Source organism: Squalius cephalus, assembly GCF_949319135.1.
Source record: "Squalius cephalus genome assembly, chromosome: 12".
Taxonomy (NCBI): Eukaryota; Metazoa; Chordata; class Actinopteri; order Cypriniformes; family Leuciscidae; genus Squalius; species Squalius cephalus.
Window position 1 is genome coordinate 33,678,763 of NC_137133.1, and position 19,131 is coordinate 33,697,893.

General features: G+C 37.1%; 2 protein-coding genes across 5 annotated transcripts; one reads left to right on the forward strand and one right to left on the reverse strand.

Annotated features, from left to right (window-relative positions):
• The first annotated feature begins 900 nt into the window (after nt 1-900).
• fez2b (fasciculation and elongation protein zeta 2b) lies at nt 901-8,447 on the forward strand. 2 transcript variants are annotated; one of them, XM_079888579.1, is made up of 9 exons: nt 901-1,192; nt 2,075-2,183; nt 2,257-2,373; nt 2,622-2,763; nt 4,025-4,290; nt 5,035-5,110; nt 6,234-6,299; nt 6,410-6,437; nt 7,266-8,447. In XM_079888579.1, exons 1-8 carry the CDS (start codon nt 966-968, stop codon nt 6,418-6,420), a joined length of 1,014 nt encoding a protein of 337 aa, XP_079744705.1. In that variant the 5' UTR covers nt 901-965; the 3' UTR covers nt 6,421-6,437; nt 7,266-8,447. The 2 variants fall into 2 exon arrangements, with proteins under 2 accessions (XP_079744705.1, XP_079744704.1); XM_079888578.1 differs by lacking the exon at nt 6,410-6,437 and having other exon boundaries at nt 920-1,192.
• A 1,260-nt stretch (nt 8,448-9,707) lies between these two features.
• Nucleotides 9,708-17,481, reverse strand: LOC307168882 (usherin). Of its 3 annotated transcripts, XM_079889184.1 has the most exons (7): nt 16,503-16,558; nt 16,391-16,428; nt 16,032-16,288; nt 13,634-13,884; nt 12,181-12,252; nt 10,174-10,341; nt 9,709-10,092 (listed from the first exon to the last, which is right to left on the reverse strand). In XM_079889184.1, the coding sequence occupies exons 3-7, from the start codon at nt 16,057-16,059 to the stop codon at nt 10,006-10,008; spliced, it is 606 nt and encodes a 201-aa protein (XP_079745310.1). In that variant the 5' UTR covers nt 16,060-16,288; nt 16,391-16,428; nt 16,503-16,558; the 3' UTR covers nt 9,709-10,005. The 3 variants fall into 3 exon arrangements, with proteins under 3 accessions (XP_079745311.1, XP_079745310.1, XP_079745309.1); XM_079889183.1 differs by lacking the exons at nt 16,391-16,428; nt 16,503-16,558 and adding an exon at nt 17,255-17,481; XM_079889185.1 differs by lacking the exons at nt 16,032-16,288; nt 16,391-16,428; nt 16,503-16,558 and adding an exon at nt 15,043-15,066 and having other exon boundaries at nt 9,708-10,092.
• Nucleotides 17,482-19,131: the final 1,650 nt, after the last annotated feature.

The window sequence follows — 19,131 nt, forward strand, 5'->3', positions numbered from 1 at the left end:
TAGTTATTAGATTTTTTTTTTTTTAAAAGCTTTAATTAGGTTTCTACATTGGTGTATTTTGGTGTATTGGCCCCCCGACTGAGCTTGGTTTCTCCCAAGGTTTTTTTTTCTCCATTCTGCCTCCTGATGGAGTTTTGGTTACTTAGTTTGGGAAATTTAACATTTAATTTAAAATTCAACAATAATATTGATCTGCCTGCATTGACACCATTATGAGAACTGAACTGAGCTGGACAATGACATCACGGTTTTCTCCAGAGCGGCTATATATATATATATATAAATTAACTAAATTAATAACTTTTTTTACAACAGAAATTAAACATCACTGAACTTACTTAAGCTGGACCGTGACGCTATTTTCTTCTGGAAACAAACTTTGTTGCATTATTTTCCTGTTATCTCTGTAAGCGCTATATAAATAAATGTGACTTGACTATTTTAAATTATTCTAATAAATTATATTAATCTACTAATGATTAAATAAAAAGGAGATTTACACGCAAAAAATACATAAATAAATAACATCAAAAAAGCGGCTTTGATTACGCGTGTTTGCGTGGCACCGTCGCCCCGCCCCCTCGCGCGCGGCCCCGGTCTGGGAGGATTGGGAGGATTTGGATTTACTGTGGTGGCACTGGTGTATTTAATTTACATGATACTATAAATGTAGACTACTTCAAAGAATACTACTTTTACATTATCACCATTAAGACACGAAAAAAAAAAATTTGCTAGTTATTTGATTTTTTTTTTTAATTAGTTTTACGTTAGTATATTTTCAATTTATTATTTAAAATATTATAGTATTCTACTTATAATTAAATAAAAAGGAGATTTACACACAATTAAATAAATAAATAAATAAAATATCAAAAAAGCGGCTTTGATTACGCGTGTTTGCGTGGCAGCGTCGCCCCACCCCCTCGCGCGCGTTCTCTGTGTCCCCGCCGTTCCCCACAGTTATGGCGGCCCCGGTCGCTCCGCTCGATGAAGACTGGGAGGATTTTAACGAATTCAAGGCGGCCGATTCGAGCACCAGCTGGACCGCGGAACCGGAGAATTCCCCGCAGATCCAAAGCTTCGCATCCTTCGACGAGACGCTGAGCGCGAGCTTCCCTCACTCCGGCAGCGCGTGCACGAGCGTCTCTGTGCGCGCCGTGAGCGAGCACGAGCTGTTGCGCGACGACGAGTGAGTGACAACAACCACATACTCAAAATAAGATTATTACTTGAAATATCATGTAATATATAATTATATTGTAAAGAAGTTTATATAAATATACACGCTGCCGTTTTAATTACTTAACTCCATGTTGTGGAGAATTAGTTGTTAGGTTTCACATTTGTGGCTGTGATTCTTTACAATAAAATAATCAATGTAACGTTAAGGTTTTTATTTTTTGGACATTTACCATGGTAACGTTAGTTCAATGATATTCTTGGAAATACATTTAAGTAACGTTACCATTTTGTTCCAGTATTTTGTCTCTCATCTCTCAATTGTATTGCATTGCATTATATGCCCCCCCCCCCCCCCCCCCCATATTATATGTGATGATAAAACTGAGTATTTAAATATCATCATTCTAAGACATATTATTAAGAGATAATACAGGGAGGCAACTGATATTTATATGCATTTTATGTAAGTAATCTGTTATACTGGTATAAAGATCCCTGATTTACATCACAAGCTGTCAGAATCTCATCTTACTTTTTTGGCATAAAAATATCAACATCTGCACCAAATTGCATATTTTTGCTCAGTTTGGGCCACTGAAAAAAATATAGGCCTAGATGTTTCCTCGCCCTCAAGTATGAGCTCCATATTCTTCTGACTATATCATATATAAGCCATAAAAATCTGGTGTATCAAATATGATACAAAACCTTTTTATATTTTGTCTAAATTTTCAATAAACTAATTTCATTATACATTTCTGACTATTATTTCATGTTAGGCTTTACAGGGTTACATTTTAGACAGCAATAACCTGCATATATGAACCTTATTAGAGGTTGTAGATACTGTCTGTCTTATTTATTCTTCTGTTTTCTTGTTATTTCACAGGATATGGAATGCTCTGACGGAGAACTACGGGAACGTGATGCCAGTGGACTGGAAAACCTCTCACACTCGTTCACTACACCTGCCCACACTGAACCTCCGACCTCAGGAGGTGAGATCTGTCCATCCATTCATCTTTCCCTTCAGTCCGTGCAGACAGAGCTCACACTGTGTGTGTGTTTTAGACGGTGGAGGTCCGTAATCTTGACGTGTCTGATGACGAGGAGCTCAGGGATCAGATGGACATGCACACGATCATCATCTCCTGTGTGAACGAGGAGCCGCTGTTTACTGCAGAACAGGTATTCACACACTCCCTTTGAGAGTATATTGAATGAGGGCCAGTCATAGTCAGATTAATCGTTAAAAGATCATGATACGATTCAAACACCCATGCAATTCAATTTTGCGATGTTTCTCATTGCAAGCGTCAGCAGAGCGTGAACAACTACATATAAAGCGCCGTATAAAAAAATGTGACTTGTCTTGACTCTTGACAGATGTGGTCAAACCTGTACATTAATCTCCATAACCTGTGTGTGTTAATCAGGTGATAGAGGAGATTGAAGAGATCATGCAGGAGTCTCCAGATGACGAGGAACATGAGAGTCCATCTCAGTTTGACCTCTCCATGATGTCGCATGAGTTACACACACTCACACACTCGACATCCAGCAGCAGCTGCGAGGAACGTAAGTACTGCATGTCTTTATTCACAACTCTTTATTTTGTCAGCCTTTTCACCTAAAAAATTATTTGAAGTTCCTCCTGAGATTTTAAGTTAATATTTCAATAATTTAACATCGCATTCGCATGTTCATGTTTCTCTGATATCGGTTAATGGTCACATGGCATGCAGGGAAACAAATAAAATATTTAATATTTATATTTTTTATTACTTGTTTTAATGTGAACTTTTTATGATTTCATTAATAATTAGATTTTCTGCAACTTACAAGTTCTAGTTTTGGAAACCCTGCATTAGATAATTAAGGTGTGCAATTATTGTATGTATTAATGATGCACCGAAATTTGGGCCCCTGAAAGTTTTTGTCCGAAACAGCAATTTTAATGTTATTTAAAGACTAAATAACATCAGAAGGTATGCTGAAAGATACAGTACAACTTACTGAAATGAATCCTGTATCTTGTAATCACTCAATCTGTGTTTCGTGGAAAGATGTCAATAAAACAGCTTGAGAATAATGTCACATTTACCTCAGATAAGCCGTTCATTGACTAGCTTTGATAGTTAGCCAGTAAAATGATCTCTAGAGAGGAGAGTTTTGATAAATAAATGCACTATATTACGTATTTATTATATTTTTACTTAACTTGTCCCTAGAGATGTCTTCATTATCGAATGTATGTTTGAATAAATCTGTCATGAAAGTTATTACAGTTTATTATCATTTAAATGTTTGTTTCACCAACAAATTGGATTAAAAACATAATTCTATTATTAAAACATTGATATAAAAACTGCCTTATGTGCAATTTAAATGTTTTTACAACTATTTATTTTCGTCCCAGAGTATGTGTATTAACACTCAAATATAATGTAATGATATAGAAAACTAGAAAACCATCACTGTTCTTAATGCTATTTTTTTCTTTATTCCTGACAGTTAAGTAATTAAACGACTATACTAATATTCACAGAATTGTTGAACTTTAAACAATTAAAAGCATAGTACTTTTTGTGGCAGTATGTAGAAATGAGAAATTTCTCTGTTATAATCTAGTTGATTTTGCTGAAATGTAAGATGGAAACTGTTCAAGTACCCTTTGAGCTCTGTAATGTTGGAAGATGTTCACACATATCTTTTATATCTCAGACAGAAGTGGAGTGTTGAAATGAGGGTGTTATGAAATAATGGTGCTGTAGAAGTGGAGATAAGCTTGAGTCCGTTTCTTTAAATGACTGAAAGAGTTGTTTGTTCTGTATTTCAGGGTTGCGTGGTCTGTGTGTGTCTGAGCTGTTGGAGCGTCTCGAGGAGGTGGAGCGTCAGATCCGGGGTTTCTCAGAGGAGCTCATCGATCAGCTGGCAGTCCGGGAGGAGCTGGACTATGAGAAGGAGGTGAAGAACACGTTCATCTCGGCTCTCATCGACGTGCAGAACCGACAGAAAGAGCATCGAGAGCTGCTGAAGAAGAAGAGGAAGATAAAGCCCACAGGAGGAGTGCAGAGATCCGACCGCTCGTATGTGCCAGGAACCGTAAGGATGAGAATTACTAATAGCAAACCCACACAAAATCCACAGAAATCCACAAAATCCAAAGCGCTACAGAACCTCACGCCTGTCAATGCTTTCATATATCAATACTACTTCAGCTTCCTTTAACACATTTGACCTTTTTAGGCCCAATTCCACCCTCAGACCTCAAACCTATTATAAACACTTACATCCTAAAGAAATGGGATCTGAATGGGATCAGTGTATAACAAACAAACTTTACAAAATCAATCCTGTTGTTGCTGTAAAACTTTGTGTCCATTTTGTAAATGGCTGGGATTATATTACCTAATCGTATAGGGCACTCCAGACTAACTCATATGTTCCTGTTACCGGGTGAAGATCCTCCTTTATGCCCCTCGTGCCAGAATCCATTATTGCTTTTGATGGACTGTGATAGACTGAATTTTTTTCTTTTTTTGTTGACTCTTATGAAAAGATTTTTAATAAAGTAAGACCAGTTTAGAAAACAATTTGAATCGTTCTTTTTTTTAATCACTTTCTCGCCATGAATATAGCCAGGGTAGCTGGCATGGCCTTAAACTATAAACAAACAAACACATTTGTGTGGAGAACATCTCCCATATGTGAAACATACTGTATGTTTCTCCAAGAATAATTTTTTTCCATGTTCTTTCATTTTTGAAAAATCAGTTAAATTATCTATCTATTAAAATGGACTTTGTTGTTTTAGATATTGACCGTTTTTTTTGTTGTTTGTCTCAGTATTTGACGACGGTGATCCCATATGACAGGAGCAGCGGAGCACCGTCTGTAGAAGACCTGCAGATCCTGACCAAGAGTGAGTCAAAGTGAATGCGTGTGCAGTTTAAAAATATTACATATTACTCTAATATAATCTAATTACATGATGTGCCAGTTAATTAATCGCAAATTAGTGTCACATCAAATTTGGTTGAGAAATTACCCCCAAAAGATAAAGTCATTATTGTGTTAAATTAGAAAAGCATCAAATAGACATTACAAAAAGTACCTTTAGAAATAAATATTATATTTGATTCAACATAGAATTTATTACACATAAACTTTTAGGCTTCAATGGCCATGAGGGTGAGTAAATGACAGAACTTTCATTTTTGGGTGAACTATACCTTTAATGTGTTTTTTACTAATATGGAAATATGAAATAATTTTTCTAAATAAGAAACTGAAACTGTCAGTAGGAGGCGTAAATGTCTAAATGAGTAAGTCATTGTAAATGGCTCTCTTTATAAATGGGCCGTTGAATCAGTGGTTCACCGATTGATTCACTCGAAACAGATCCGTTCAGAAATGAAGCACCGCTGTGCGCAGTTCTTCACTGGCTTTTAGGTAATATTTTCGTTGGCAAAATTGAGCAAAAGCAGACAATATTGTGTCTAAAATATTACAATATTAACTTCTTATTGAGTGAACTCTTGTATAAAATCAGTATCACATTTGCACTCGTGCTATTGGGGATAAAAGCAGCACTCGTGTGATATTGTACTCGTTGCTCGTGTGATGTTGCTGAACTGTATCATGAGAGAAATGCGAGACAACTCATACTGGGGCATTTTTGCACTGATATCTTGAATTTTAGGCTATTTTTCTGTTTGCTCCATCACTCAGTGTGTTGTTACCCTGCTTCATGTTCGTCACCAGTCAACTTTATGAAATGTAATATTGAACTACGTAAGTCTTGGGCAGGCAGGGTGCGTTAAATGCAATAATATTAATGTGTTTATTTTCCCTTAACATGTTAAATCGACATCCCTAATATATATGTGTGTGATGTATAATTTATATATATAATTGTGATGTATAATTTGATTTTAATATTGAATGCATTGCTATAAAAGTGTTAAATGTTCTGATAATAATTCCAGATTTAAAGAGGGTCCACGTGTGTGTGTTTTTGAACATGTATCTGTGTTTCTCTGCAGTTCTTCATGCCATGCGCGAGGACAGTGACACGGTTCCTGCTCTTCTGACCGACTACATCCTCAAAGGTATCAGAGGCGCTTGAAACACTCATCCATCTCCATCACTGTCAGTCTGAACCTCATTGATCTTGTGTGTTTTATGTTTTATTTTTGCTCTCGCTTCATTTGACCTTTAGCACTGGTGTGAGAGATCAGGAGACAGAGGTGTGTTGATTTCATATAACACTAACGGAGTAAAATTACAACTACAAAAAAAACATTCAAATTGTATTTTAATTAGTTATTCCAAATAAGGACATCCACAAAGGGAGAATTTGTCTGATTTATCTCACTTCCGTGGATAGGTTTTTCTCCAAACTATCCAAGTAAATTCACCCATATGTGTAGAATATTTTTGTTGTCTGTGTGTGTTGTGTTTGTCTCTGTGCTGTGTGTTTTCGTAATATACATATACAGCAAAACACAACAATATACACCACTGTTTAAAAGTTTAGAATCTACCAGATTGTTTGGTTTTTGAAAGAAGTCTCTTCTGCTCACCAAGGCTGCATTTATTTGATCAAAAATACAGTAAAATTAATAATATTGTGACATATTATTACAATTTTAAATAACAATTTTCTATCCAGTCTTCAGTGTCACACGATCCTTCAGAAATCATTCTAATATGATGATTTGCTGCTCAAGAAACATTTCTAATTATTATTAATGTTAAACAGTTGTGCTGCTTCGTATTTTTGTGGAAACTATGATACTTTTTTTTTTTTTTTAGGATTCTTTAATGAATTGAAAGTTTAATTGAAATTAGAAATCTTTTATAACATTATAAATGTCTTTATATTGTTATAGAATGTAAAGAATATTTTATAATTATTTATAATTCTTTTGATCAATTTCATGCATCCTCGAGGAATAAAAGTGTTCAATTATTATTTATTTATTTTTTTTAAATCTGACTGACCCCAAACTGTTGAATGCTAGTGTAATATATTAGGCTTTCACTAATCTGTCCAATCGTGTCTGTTGTTTCAGTGTTGTGTCCCACATAGAGTTTCCAGAGCGGAAAACCAGCGCATCTCATCGGTACAGTGGACATCTGGTCATCGGCATCTCTCCAGATGATGTTCTTCTCTAACAATGCACAGAATTTACACCGCCAGTGGCATTTATTTCTCAGTCTGAATGTGTTTTATTTGGTGTAGATGTTATTGTGTGTGAGCTTGAGGGCAGTATTTAGTTTATTTCTTATGATTCCACAAGTTTCCTTTGTTGTAGTTGATATCTTTTCATCACAGTGCAGCTGTCGTAACCCATGCATGTTTGCATCATATTCAGATGAGTTTGTTGTAGTGCAGATCGAGATCTCTTTAGATGAAATGAGTTTTCAGGAAGTTTTGAGCTGCTGCTTATGATTTGAAAGCAAACTTTACAGCAAAGACAGAAAATATATGTGTAGGTCATTTATGTAGCTGTAAAATCATATCAGAGTGAACCGATTGAGAGGTACTGATAACAGAATAATAATATTTTATTTCATTGCCACATACTAAATGGTCTTTGTTGTGTTTGGCCAGCTTTAGGGTTTGTGCTTCTAACATCTCTATGACAGTATTAATATTCAGATGACGAGGAGCGAACGGCACGTGTATTTGCTGCCAGTTGAAGTGAAATCTGTGATGATGTGAGATATCAACAGTGGAGAAAGGACAAGGTACGAAGAGCTAAAACACTCATAAAGAGATAAACACGTCTGTCTGTCTTCACCGAGGTCCTGTAACAAGATTGAATGATTGTCTCTGGCTTATTAGTCTTTGTTGAAACCGGACGGAGGTGATATTTTTGAATGTGTGACTGTAAAAGCGGAATGTTGTTTTTAGACGGAGAGATTGAGTTCATGTGTTCCCACAGACGCACAACCTTAAAGGATTATTTCACTCAAAAATAGAAATCTGTCGTCATGTCGTTCCAAACCTTTATTTCTCCTGTGGAAAGGTGAAGAATATCCCAGCATCATAGATCGTGTGCCATATTCTCAATCTTCTGAAGTCGTTTGATAGCTGTTTATCTTTGTTTTCCACGAAAGAAAGGGATACGGGTTTGGAATGACTTTTTTTTTTTTTGAGTGAACTAGTCCTTTAAACTCAGGTAGCAGTTTCTGCATGTGAGGATGAAAACATCTCACATCTCGGTCTAAATCAGTCTGTTCTGAGGGGGAACTATCAACACTTACTGGATGTGTTCGTTTGTTTCATCAGTCAGTCGAGTGCCGTTTTTATGTTAACGTAAGTAAAGCACTCGACTGTCTCGTGTCCCAGATGAACATGCATCCTCGCATTAAAAGGGTCCATGTTGTTTTTATGCTTGTAAAGCATTCAGAACGAAAAAGTCGTTTCACGCACTTTCAATTGATCTAAAAGGGAACGGTTTTGCAGAACACGACATTTGCATAAAATAGTTTGTGTCGTCAGGTTGTCGTGGCCTGATTCTGAGGAACATTAGCACAGTAAATCAGGGTACACGTACTATAATAACTAGAGATTATATATTTATACAAGCAATAATGAAACGCTGCCTTTTTGAATGCATGAAATTTTGTACCTTATTTTTAATGCAACATTAATGAATTAGTATTTTATAATGCATTGTATGTAGCAGGGCAGTTTTCAAATAAAAGCATCTGTTCTGTTCATCAAACCCACTGTGCGTTTGTCTTTCAGTGCCTCTCAACGGGCCAGATTCATAAAGATGTTTTAAAGAAAATAACTGTCAAATGGAATAGATTAGAAAATATTTTACAACTTATGTCCAGCTGTATACTTTCCTTATCATGGGGTTGCTTGTCTAATACAAAAAATTAACCCATTCACAATTACACAATTAACCCATTCATTTGTCCATTAACCCTTTTTTAGGGAGCATGAACCCCAATATTTGAATGTCAAGCGTGTCAAACAACATTGTACCAGTATTGCTTGATTATAAAAAATGGGATCTTAGAGTAGTAAAATGTATGTTAGATTGTGTTATGGTTAATATTTGAAATGACCCACCATATTCAAAAAATCCCCATACTTCCTGAAATGTTATGTTTAAATATGCAAATTATGCAAAAGAAAATGAAAAGAAAACAATTTTTTTACATTTAAAAAAAAAAAATATATATATATATATATATAAAAATGAGAAAAGATAAGTTAAGTTAAATTAAATCATATATTATTATAAAATCAACTGCTTAAGTGCAGAAAGCAAATATTAACTTAAGTTTAAATGTAAGGGATGGTGGCGTCTAACAGATGGATAATCACTTTATACAAAGTTTTAATGAAAAGTTGTCTTTAATATATTAATATCAAGTGACTTCTTGTACTTTAAAGCTTAAATATTATATCTGCCACAACAACAACAAAAAGAAAATTCAGAAAAAGAAAAAGAAATGTTCAGTTAAAACAAATATTCCATTCAAGCCAACTTTAAAAAATACTTGTTTGCCATCTTACAGAAACATTAGTTTCAAGTCAGTGGTTCAATAATGATGTGAACCTGTTTTTTGTTTAGTTTTTTTGGCCTGCTGTATTATGTGATTTCCTCCTGTCTGCGTTGGAGTCGGAGACACGATTAGTGTCGCAGGTCCATAGAGACGAGAGTCCCAGAGCGGCTCTGACTTCACCAAAACATAGTTCAGTTTATTTTCCTCTGATATGAGGAGATGTCTGGAGAAAGTGCCGATCCCACTCTCATATGTGATGAGGGTCAGAGGTCATGATGAAGGTCAAAGGTTAGTGTCCGTGAACATGGTGTGTTCTTTCCTGACTGTGCTGAAGCCTTTGATGCTGTCCACAAACTCCTCACCTTCAAACTGACAATCAAAATCATATATCAGCCAAAACTAAAGCATTTCCAGCAGCAGCAAGTGCATCATAAATCCTGATGTTCTCACCAGGCCGCTGTCGAGGCGTCTGAAGTGCGGCTCCCACGCTTCCTCGTCTTTCTTGTCCATGAACTGACTGACGCTGCGCTGTAGAGCGTTCTGTGCGTACCCACCTGACACGGTCACCACACCCTCCGCAGAACCGTCTTCATCAACCATTTTACCCTCAATCACCTCCTGAACAACAGAAGAACATCTGAGAAGAGGCTTCATCACCTCCTGAAAGCACTTTTATTGAATGAAATCTTATGAATGAACTCTAGGAGGTACCAAGCATGTTAATACATAATAACTATATATATATATATATTTTTTTTTTTATTATTATTATTAAAATATGATAATATAAGCTTACAATTTTTTTGTTCATTTAGATCTATATTTATTTGACATACATTTAATTTATTTAAAACTAAAATAATTTAAAAACAAAAATTATTATTTAAAATAAAATAAACATTAACTGAAACATTAAAGATACAAAAACTTAAACTTATTTTATTTCACTTATTTACCAAGGCAACATTTCTCTTTTTCATTTAGCTTAAGTTAAATAAAATTAATAACTATATAGACATCTAAAGAAAAACTAAAAATGACAAAAACAGACAGCAAAATTAATACAACTTTAAATACAATTAAACAGAAAACTGAAAATATAATAAACTAATTCAAAATATTTATAAAAACTTAAAACTACTACTAAAATAACACTAATTTAAATGTCAAGTTTCTTTAAAAAAAAGTTGAGCTAACTTAAACAAAATGAGGCAACCTTTCACACTCAGCTTTTTAAGTCATATAAACTAATTTGCTCCAATTAAAGTAGACAAATACCTTTGTTCATCTAATGATTAACAGGTAGTCTTTGAACTTAAAAATATGTTTTTTAACTAAAAAAAGTAGTTGTAAAAATGAATTACATTGAACAATGTTGTGCCATTTCCCAGCATGCACTGCAGCTTGAAAATATTATGTGGTAACTATTATTAAAAATGATCATTGCTTTGCATTTACTGGCTTGATTTATGCTTCTGCTGTTATCACTGTTATTTAGCTGTCATATGGTTCAGAGTTCATATTTTTACTTAATTGCAATTGTTGATCAGCACCATGTTCGAGATGTGTGTGTTGGGGTGTATATTTGCACCTCATTGGAACTTTTGTATGCAAATATTTGCCCGGGTAAAATGGGTAAAATATTTGCCTCTGGTTTTAAGAGGCAAATAATATTCATATCATGAACATCATAGTTTTGGTTTCATAATCACAAGGATTGTACCTGCTTGTATTGCTAGATACTAAACATTCTATAGTTTCCTTGCCAAGAATTTTTAAGCTCAAAAGACTACCTGTTACTCATTAAATGAACAAAAGTTTTTAAGTTGGCTCAACTGGAGCAAATTAGTTGTTAACTTAAAAGGTTGAGTGCGATAGGTTGCTTTATTTTTCAATTTGGCTCAACTACTTTTTTTTTAGTTGCCTTGGCAAGAATTTTTAAGCTCAAAAGACTACCTGTTACTCATTAAATGAACAAAAGTTTTTAAGTTGGCTCAACTGGAGCAAATTAGTTGTTAACTTAAAAGGTTGAGTGCGATAGGTTGCTTTATTTTTCAATTTGGCTCAACTACTTTTTTTTTAGTTGCCTTGGCAAGAATTTTTAAGCTCAAAATACTATCTGTTACTCATTAGATAAGCAAAAGCATTTATGTTGACTTTAATTGGAGCGAATTAGTTGAGTTAACTTAAAAAGTTAAAAGTTGCCTCATTTCTTTGAAGTTACCTCAATTTTTCTAAAGTGTACTATTGTATATGCAGAGACAACTTATTTTTTACTCCACTTGGTGCTGCTAGTCGTGCGGAAATTACTTTAAGATTTCATGTTTTTTTGTTTTAACCGTTTACTGTTGTTTTATTTACTGTTCATCATACATATAATTTCAAAATTGAGAAGTTGAATCTGCAATATATGGGTTTTTATGCACTAACACGCAGTGCATAAAATGAAGCTCTGACCTCCATGTGCATCGTGAAGGCCTTCAGTGTGACGCTGTTCGGAGAGCCCACCGTTTCTGGAACCATGTCGAACTGTGTCGAGAAACAAACATATCATTAACATTTCATAGATAAATGGTGAAGGATTATTTCAGGACTTTGAACAGAATTCCTTCGGGAAAGATAGATCGGGGCGTTCACACAGGAGTATAAAATGTTGTCAGTGCACTTAAAATATGTTAATCAAACTTATTGAAGAGACAAGGCCTAATACAATTCCTGTCCTTTAAAGCAGGTCAAAGCACGGAGCAATGGAAGGGTTAAACTCTTGTCAGAGTGTAACTGTGTAATTGACAAATGACAGGACGTGTATTTGCGTCTAAAAATGCGAGACACAGGCAGAGGTGCAGTCAAGACCAGTCGTTCAAAACCAATCAAGACCAGAGGTGTGAAAGAAAAGCCAAGAGAAAATATGATCAGGTGATGTTGGCTTTAATGATGACAATCATGTAGCGGCCGGATTTATTGATCTCGTCCAGCATTTAAAGGGGATAGTTCACCCAAAAATCTAAATTCTGTCATTAATTACTCACTCATTAATTGTCGTTCCATAGGGAAAAAGCACAGACCTGGCAACCCTGATTTAAGGTACGGGTGATTCATAGTGTCAAATAGAGCCTGTTTAACTTCACTATTTTTTAATCTGTTAATGTGTTAAAGTCACGTTAACTTCGACGGTCATAACTTCAAAAAATTCAACAGACTGCATCTGAAATCGCACATTCTCTTGATTATAGGCTACTTATTTTGAATGACTTCACGACCGGTAAAACAGTATGTTCTATATAGTATACGTGTGTGTAGCATGAACATAAGACGTACTACATTAACCATGTTGTCATGTGACCTACAGCATCAGTTGTGTTGCTTCACTGCCATTCACAAATCCTCTCCCGTGGCCTCATGGGATAGTAAAGTGTCTATCATATGCACACTTCAGAATCTCACCGGAAGTAGTAGGTCACCCAGGTACTTTTTGCCTGCAATTTTATGAGTATTGTGAATTCAGACATACTTTTTTTGTCACATACTGTTTTTCGCCTACTATATAGTAGGGAAGTATGCGATTTCGGATGCAGCCACTTTCATCAAAAACGTACTTTAGCTGGACAATAACTTCTTTCTAGAGCTGCTGTAAAGCCAAAACAATCTCTGTTCCATTAATTTCCTATTATCACTGTAAAGTTGCTTTGAAACAATCTGTATTGTTAAAAGCGCTATAAATAGAAGTGACTTGACTTGACTTCATGCACATGCAGTCTGACACGTTTTTTTCCATCCCACTTTTGATTGACAGATATAATCGGCCCTGATCATCGGCTCTTTTTAAACAATTGGCGATGGCCCTTGGTAAAAGTAATTGCTTTTATCTAAAAATGTAATCCCTTAAAAAACAAGGGGTCTTTGGCCTCACCAGGTAGGAGTTGCTGGGTGGGAAGTTGGTCAGCGGGCTGCGGCGATGCAGTGGCAGTGGGACAAGCGGCGGCCGCTCTCGGGTGAACGGTGGTTTGTTCAAAGCCTTGTGTAAAACTAAAGCCAGAATGAGAGCCAACAGCACGAGCGCGACTCCGGCCATCAGCACGATGAACCACAGCTCGCGGTAGAACGGTGAACCTCCCGCACCTGCACCCAGACGACCACCGGCAGGAGTGGGGGCCTCGACACCTGAGGTCATGGCAGCAGACACAACACAACACAACACTGGTTTACAGCCGATTCAAGCAGTCAGGGAGGACAGTTGTCATGTATTATTTAACATTTCATGCACTTTTGCATATACACTCACCTAAAGGATTATTAGGAACACCATACTAATACTGTGTTTGACCCCCTTTCGCCTTCAGAACTGCCTTAATTCTACGTGGCAGCATTGATTCAACAAGGTGCTGAAAGCATTCTTTAGAAATGTTGGCCCATATTGATAGGATAGCATCTTGCAGTTGATGGAGATTTGTGGGATGCACATCCAGGGCACGAAGCTCCCGTTCCACCACATCCCAAAGATGCTCTATTGGATTGAGATGTGGTGACTGTGGGGGCCATTTTAGTACAGTGAACTCATTGTCATGTTCAAGAAACCAATTTGAAATGATTCGAGCTTTGTGACATGGTGCATTATCCTGCTGGAAGTAGCCATCAGAGGATGGGTACATGGTGGTCATAAAGAGATGGACATGGTCAGGTAGGCCGTGGCATTTAAACGATGCCCTATTGGCACTAAGGGGCCTAAAGTGTGCCAAGAAAACATCCCCCACACCATTACACCACCACCACCAGCCTGCACAGTGGTAACAAGGCATGATGGATCCATGTTCTCATTCTGTTTACGCCAAATTCTGACTCTACCATCTGAATGTCTAAACAGAAATCGAGACTCATCAAACCAGGCTTTCCAGTCTTCAACTGTCCAATTTTGGTGAGCTCGTGCAAATTGTAGCCTCTTTTTCCTATTTGTAGTGGAGATGAGTGGTACCCGGTGGGGTCTTCTGCTGTTGTAGCCCATCCGCCTCAAGGTTGTGCGTGTTGTGGCTTCACAAATGCTTTGCTGCATACCTCGGTTGTAACGAGTGGTTATTTCAGTCAAAGTTGCTCTTCTATCAGCTTGAATCAGTCGCCCCATTCTCCTCTGACCTCTAGCATCAACAAGGCATTTTCGCCCACAGGACTGCCGCATACTGGATGTTTTTCCCTTTTCACACCATTCTTTGTAAACCCTAGAAATGGTTGTGCGTGAAAATCCCAGTAACTGAGCAGATTGTGAAATACTCAGACCGGCCCGTCTGGCACCAACAACCATGCCACGCTCAAAATTGCTTAAATCACCTTTCTTTCCCATTCTGACATTCAGTTTGGAGTTCAGGAGATTGTCTTGACCAGGACCACACCCCTAAATGCATTGAAGCAACTGCCATGTGATTGGTTGATTAGATAATTGCATTAATGAGAAATTGAACAGGTGTTCCTAATAATCCTTTAGGTGAGTGTATGTATTCTGAATGCAACTTCAGCACATAAAAGGTAATGATGGTAATCTGTGGTAGTGATCTGGTAAACAATTCTGTTTTAACTGAAAGCAACTTGCACCACTGACATAAAATATATAGTATCAGTGCCATTTTTTGTCTCAGTGATGTTTTGTTTTTCTAAGGCATGTTTATATGAACTAAGGCCTATAGCTTAATCTCTCTGTAAAACTAAACCTACATTAGCAATAAGATTAATAAATGCTGTAGAAGTATTGCTCATTCTTAGTTCATGTTAACTAATGTTAACAAATGAAACCTTATTGTAAAGCGTTACTGAAATGTTTTTTTTAAATAACTTTTATTTCTGAGATGATAACTGGATGGCAATAACACAGCAATAATCATGTGACCTCATAGTGGGTCGTATTCATTGTATACTGTGCAGGACTCCAGTACTGAAGTCTGATAACGGCCTGAACGTCACATCTCTCTAGTTTCACTGTCCTGATCTTTCTTAGCAGTAATCACATAGTCAGAGGTCTCTGTAACAAGACACGTTTGCTCCATATCTCTCTCTTCCAGCTGAGGACGTTTGATATTTGTCCATCATCCTGCTTTTTAGCATTTAAACACAAGTGGGTTTTTAAAAAAGCATCTTGACCCACTGCAAAGAATGAAATATTGATCTGATGGACTGACGTTTTCTTCTCTTTATTTCAGTCCAAATGACAGCATCCAATAAAGCTGCACACATCTCATCTGTGTCCAAACTCAGAGGTCAAATGCACACAGTGGCATGAAACAATTCAAATAAAACGAGCAAACATCACAAAGAGTTTCACTCACCAGTGTCTGTGTCCGTGGTTCCTCTCATAGGGGTTCAGGGACCCCAGGAGTGTGTGTGACATGAGACAGGGCCCTCAAACGGACCAGAGAATCAACCATGAGCGCTGACCTGAAACATTTTATAGATGTGCATTGGGAAAACACTTAAATGAAGCTATTCGGTCTGCGTCGTCTCTTCGAGGTACCTCTTCGAGTGTGGAAAGGACAGAAACGGTGTGTGTAAGGTGTCTCTGCAGCTGTAATTGTACTCCAGGGCTCTATGGTAACAGGAGGTGATAGAGAGATCAGTTACCGCAGTAAAACCGTGTCATTATGATACAATCCAGTGAGCACACAAACCCTTTTTACCTGGTACACACATTTTGTCTCACTTGCTCTTTTCATCCACAGACAGTACCTGTAAACACTAAAGTAACTATAGTACTAAACATAACAGACGTAACAGTATCGTAACAGATACGCAACTACCACTTTCAATCCCCAGAAAGGTAGTTAAGACATCATAAAAGTAGGCAAATCTATGTGACTATAGTAGTTTAACCTCAGTTTTATGAATCGACGCGAGTGCTTTGTTTGTGCAAAAAACAAACAACCATAATTTACCACTTTATTTACAAAATATGAATCTCGAACCAGCGTTTACGAGAACACTGCTTTGAGTTGTCAAAAACTTAATAGAATAGACATTTTAAAAAGAAAGTAATAAAAACGACAAAACACACATTATAGTCCTAACAAAATTACCCAACATTAAACTAAAATTAAAATGAAAACAGAAAATATAAAAATAATTCAAAATATTAACAAAAACTATAATATTACTATGCTATATCAAAGATCTAAAACAACACTGCTGCTAACTTCTTGTTATCTAGTTAAAACCATATATTGAGTGCAATACTTTTGATCTAACAGATGTTTGTATGCATATTCAAATTAATTACTAGTCCAATATGCTAGATGATTTGCATTGTGTAGAGCAGGTTTTATTTGTCTGTATATTTCCGTTCAAACACATTGAGTGAATATTGAGGTTTGCTGTAATGTCGTATCGGAACCACTAGAGGCCAGTGCGGATTAAAGTGCACATCATTGATATCTATGGTGCGGATTTCTCTCAGTAGAAACTTCGCCAAACATGTCTCTGCAATCTTTGTTATGATAAAAACATAGACAAATACAGAATTAAAGAAATACTAATCGTTTTAACAAGTTTGACTTGCCATTTACGAAACGCGTTTAATGATGAGTCAAACTTTCTGATGATTTCAGCAAGTATGAAAATGAAATATTCATGAGATATTCTGCTGATATATCATCAGATATATGAGGCCGGTAAGTTAGATGAGTCAGTTCCCGGTGCACGATGCGCACTATATCAAACAGAGCGGATTTAATTTATCATGACGCTAAAATGCTAATCCATTAATTCCCTGATCAGCATTCATGTTTCGCCTGGTCGCGTTTGAGACACCGAGGGTTTATTAGTGAATTAATGCACTCTGGGATAAAATCATCTGCAGATGTAATTAATCACAGACAATCACACTAACTCGCTTACAGACTGACAGAACAAGCACACGCTAAATCAAGCTGTCAGATTTTCAGTTTTCAATTTATGAGGAAAAATAATGATACTTTCACATTTTGTCCAACAACACACATATATTTAACCAAATATTATGACCACCAGTCACAGCGGTAAAGCAAAAAAAGTGAATATTGTTGATCATTTCCTAACAAGGCCTCATTGAAAACTTGGTAGATTAGATGGAAAGCAATCAGTTCTCATAATCAACATGTTGGATGCAGGAGAAATGGGCAGGAATAAAGATCTGAGTGACTTTGACGAGGGCCAGATAGTTATGGCAGAGCGACTGGGACTCTGATCTCTGTCAGCAGTGCTGAGAATTTACCATCAGTCCAGAATTTACTGGCAACAGGGTGTTGTTGTCTTCGATGCATGGTCTGAGTCAACAGAAGGTCTACTGAGGCACACTACATTTCAGTGATGGTTATGGGAGGAATGTGTCACAACACACAGTGCATCTGCTGCGTATGGAGAGCAATCAGAGATCTATGATGACCCGTCCACCGTTGAAAGCGCCTATAGGGCACATGAGCCTCGAAACATGAGCTTGGAGCAGCAGTGGAAGAGGGTCGCTTGGTCCGATGAGTCCCGTTTTCTTTAACATCACATGTAAAAGAACGTGTTCACGTGCGACGTTTACCTAAGGGTAATGATGCACCAGGATGGACTGCGGGACGACGATAAGCCGGTGGAGGGAGTGTGTGACACTCTGGTCAATGTTCTGCTGGGAAACCCTCCTGTGGACGTTTATTTGACACACGTCACCTTCCTAAACACTGTTGCAGACCAGATACACCCCTTCATGACAACGGTGTTCCCTGGTGGAAGCACAGTCACACTGCACACATTGTTCAGGAATGGTTTGAGGAACATGATGAAGAGTTCAAGGTGTTCCTCTGGCCTCCAAATTCTCCAGATCTCAACAGTTGAACATCTGTGGATGTGCCGGACCAACAAGTTCAGTCCACGGCGGCTCCACCTCAAACTACAGGACATGAAGGATCTGCTGACGTCTCAGTGCCAGAGACCACAGGACACCTTCAGCCTCTTGTAGAGTTCATGCCTGGGCGGGACGGGGCTGTTTTGGTTTGGTTTGTATCACGGCAGTGACTTTTCAACAGGCATGCATCACTCACATGCTTCAGAAAATGTAAAAAAAATGAGTTGTTAACTTTCCCAACTACAAAAATAGTGCTAGTCACAGAAATTCAGAGCAGGATCTGTCCCGCAATCCCAACACACACACTTACATTTTCATTCTGCTAGCAGAGCCGTACAGGATTCTTCCAGTGTAAGCATCTTTTATACGAGCCTCATTAATTATCCTCAGTGTAGAGAGACTAATGTGTTGATGGTTCCTGACGGCCTGTGAAATGATGCAGGAGGAGCTGTCTGACATGCTGTTCATTTATCTGCATCGATTAGCTTGATTATTCATAGACATAAAGGTACAACAGCCATCACAATGATCTCTCTTTCTCAGAGAAATTAAATTCCAGACCTAGATTG

Excerpts from the sequence above, each read along its gene's own strand:
- fez2b (XM_079888578.1), top strand. The coding sequence starts at position 966 with ATGGCGGCCCCGGTCGCTCCGCTCGATGAAGACTGGGAGGATTTTAAC. Across the intron at positions 1,193-2,074 it reads GAGCTGTTGCGCGACGACGA|GATATGGAATGCTCTGACGG; the intron begins GTGAGTGACAAC and ends GTTATTTCACAG. Across the intron at positions 2,764-4,024 it reads CAGCAGCAGCTGCGAGGAAC|GGTTGCGTGGTCTGTGTGTG; the intron begins GTAAGTACTGCA and ends TCTGTATTTCAG.
- LOC307168882 (XM_079889183.1), bottom strand. The coding sequence starts at position 16,059 with ATGAGAGGAACCACGGACACAGACACTG. Across the intron at positions 10,342-12,180 it reads CCTTCACGATGCACATGGAG|GAGGTGATTGAGGGTAAAAT; the intron begins GTCAGAGCTTCA and ends TCTGTTGTTCAG. Across the intron at positions 10,093-10,173 it reads GACGCCTCGACAGCGGCCTG|TTTGAAGGTGAGGAGTTTGT; the intron begins GTGAGAACATCA and ends TTTGATTGTCAG.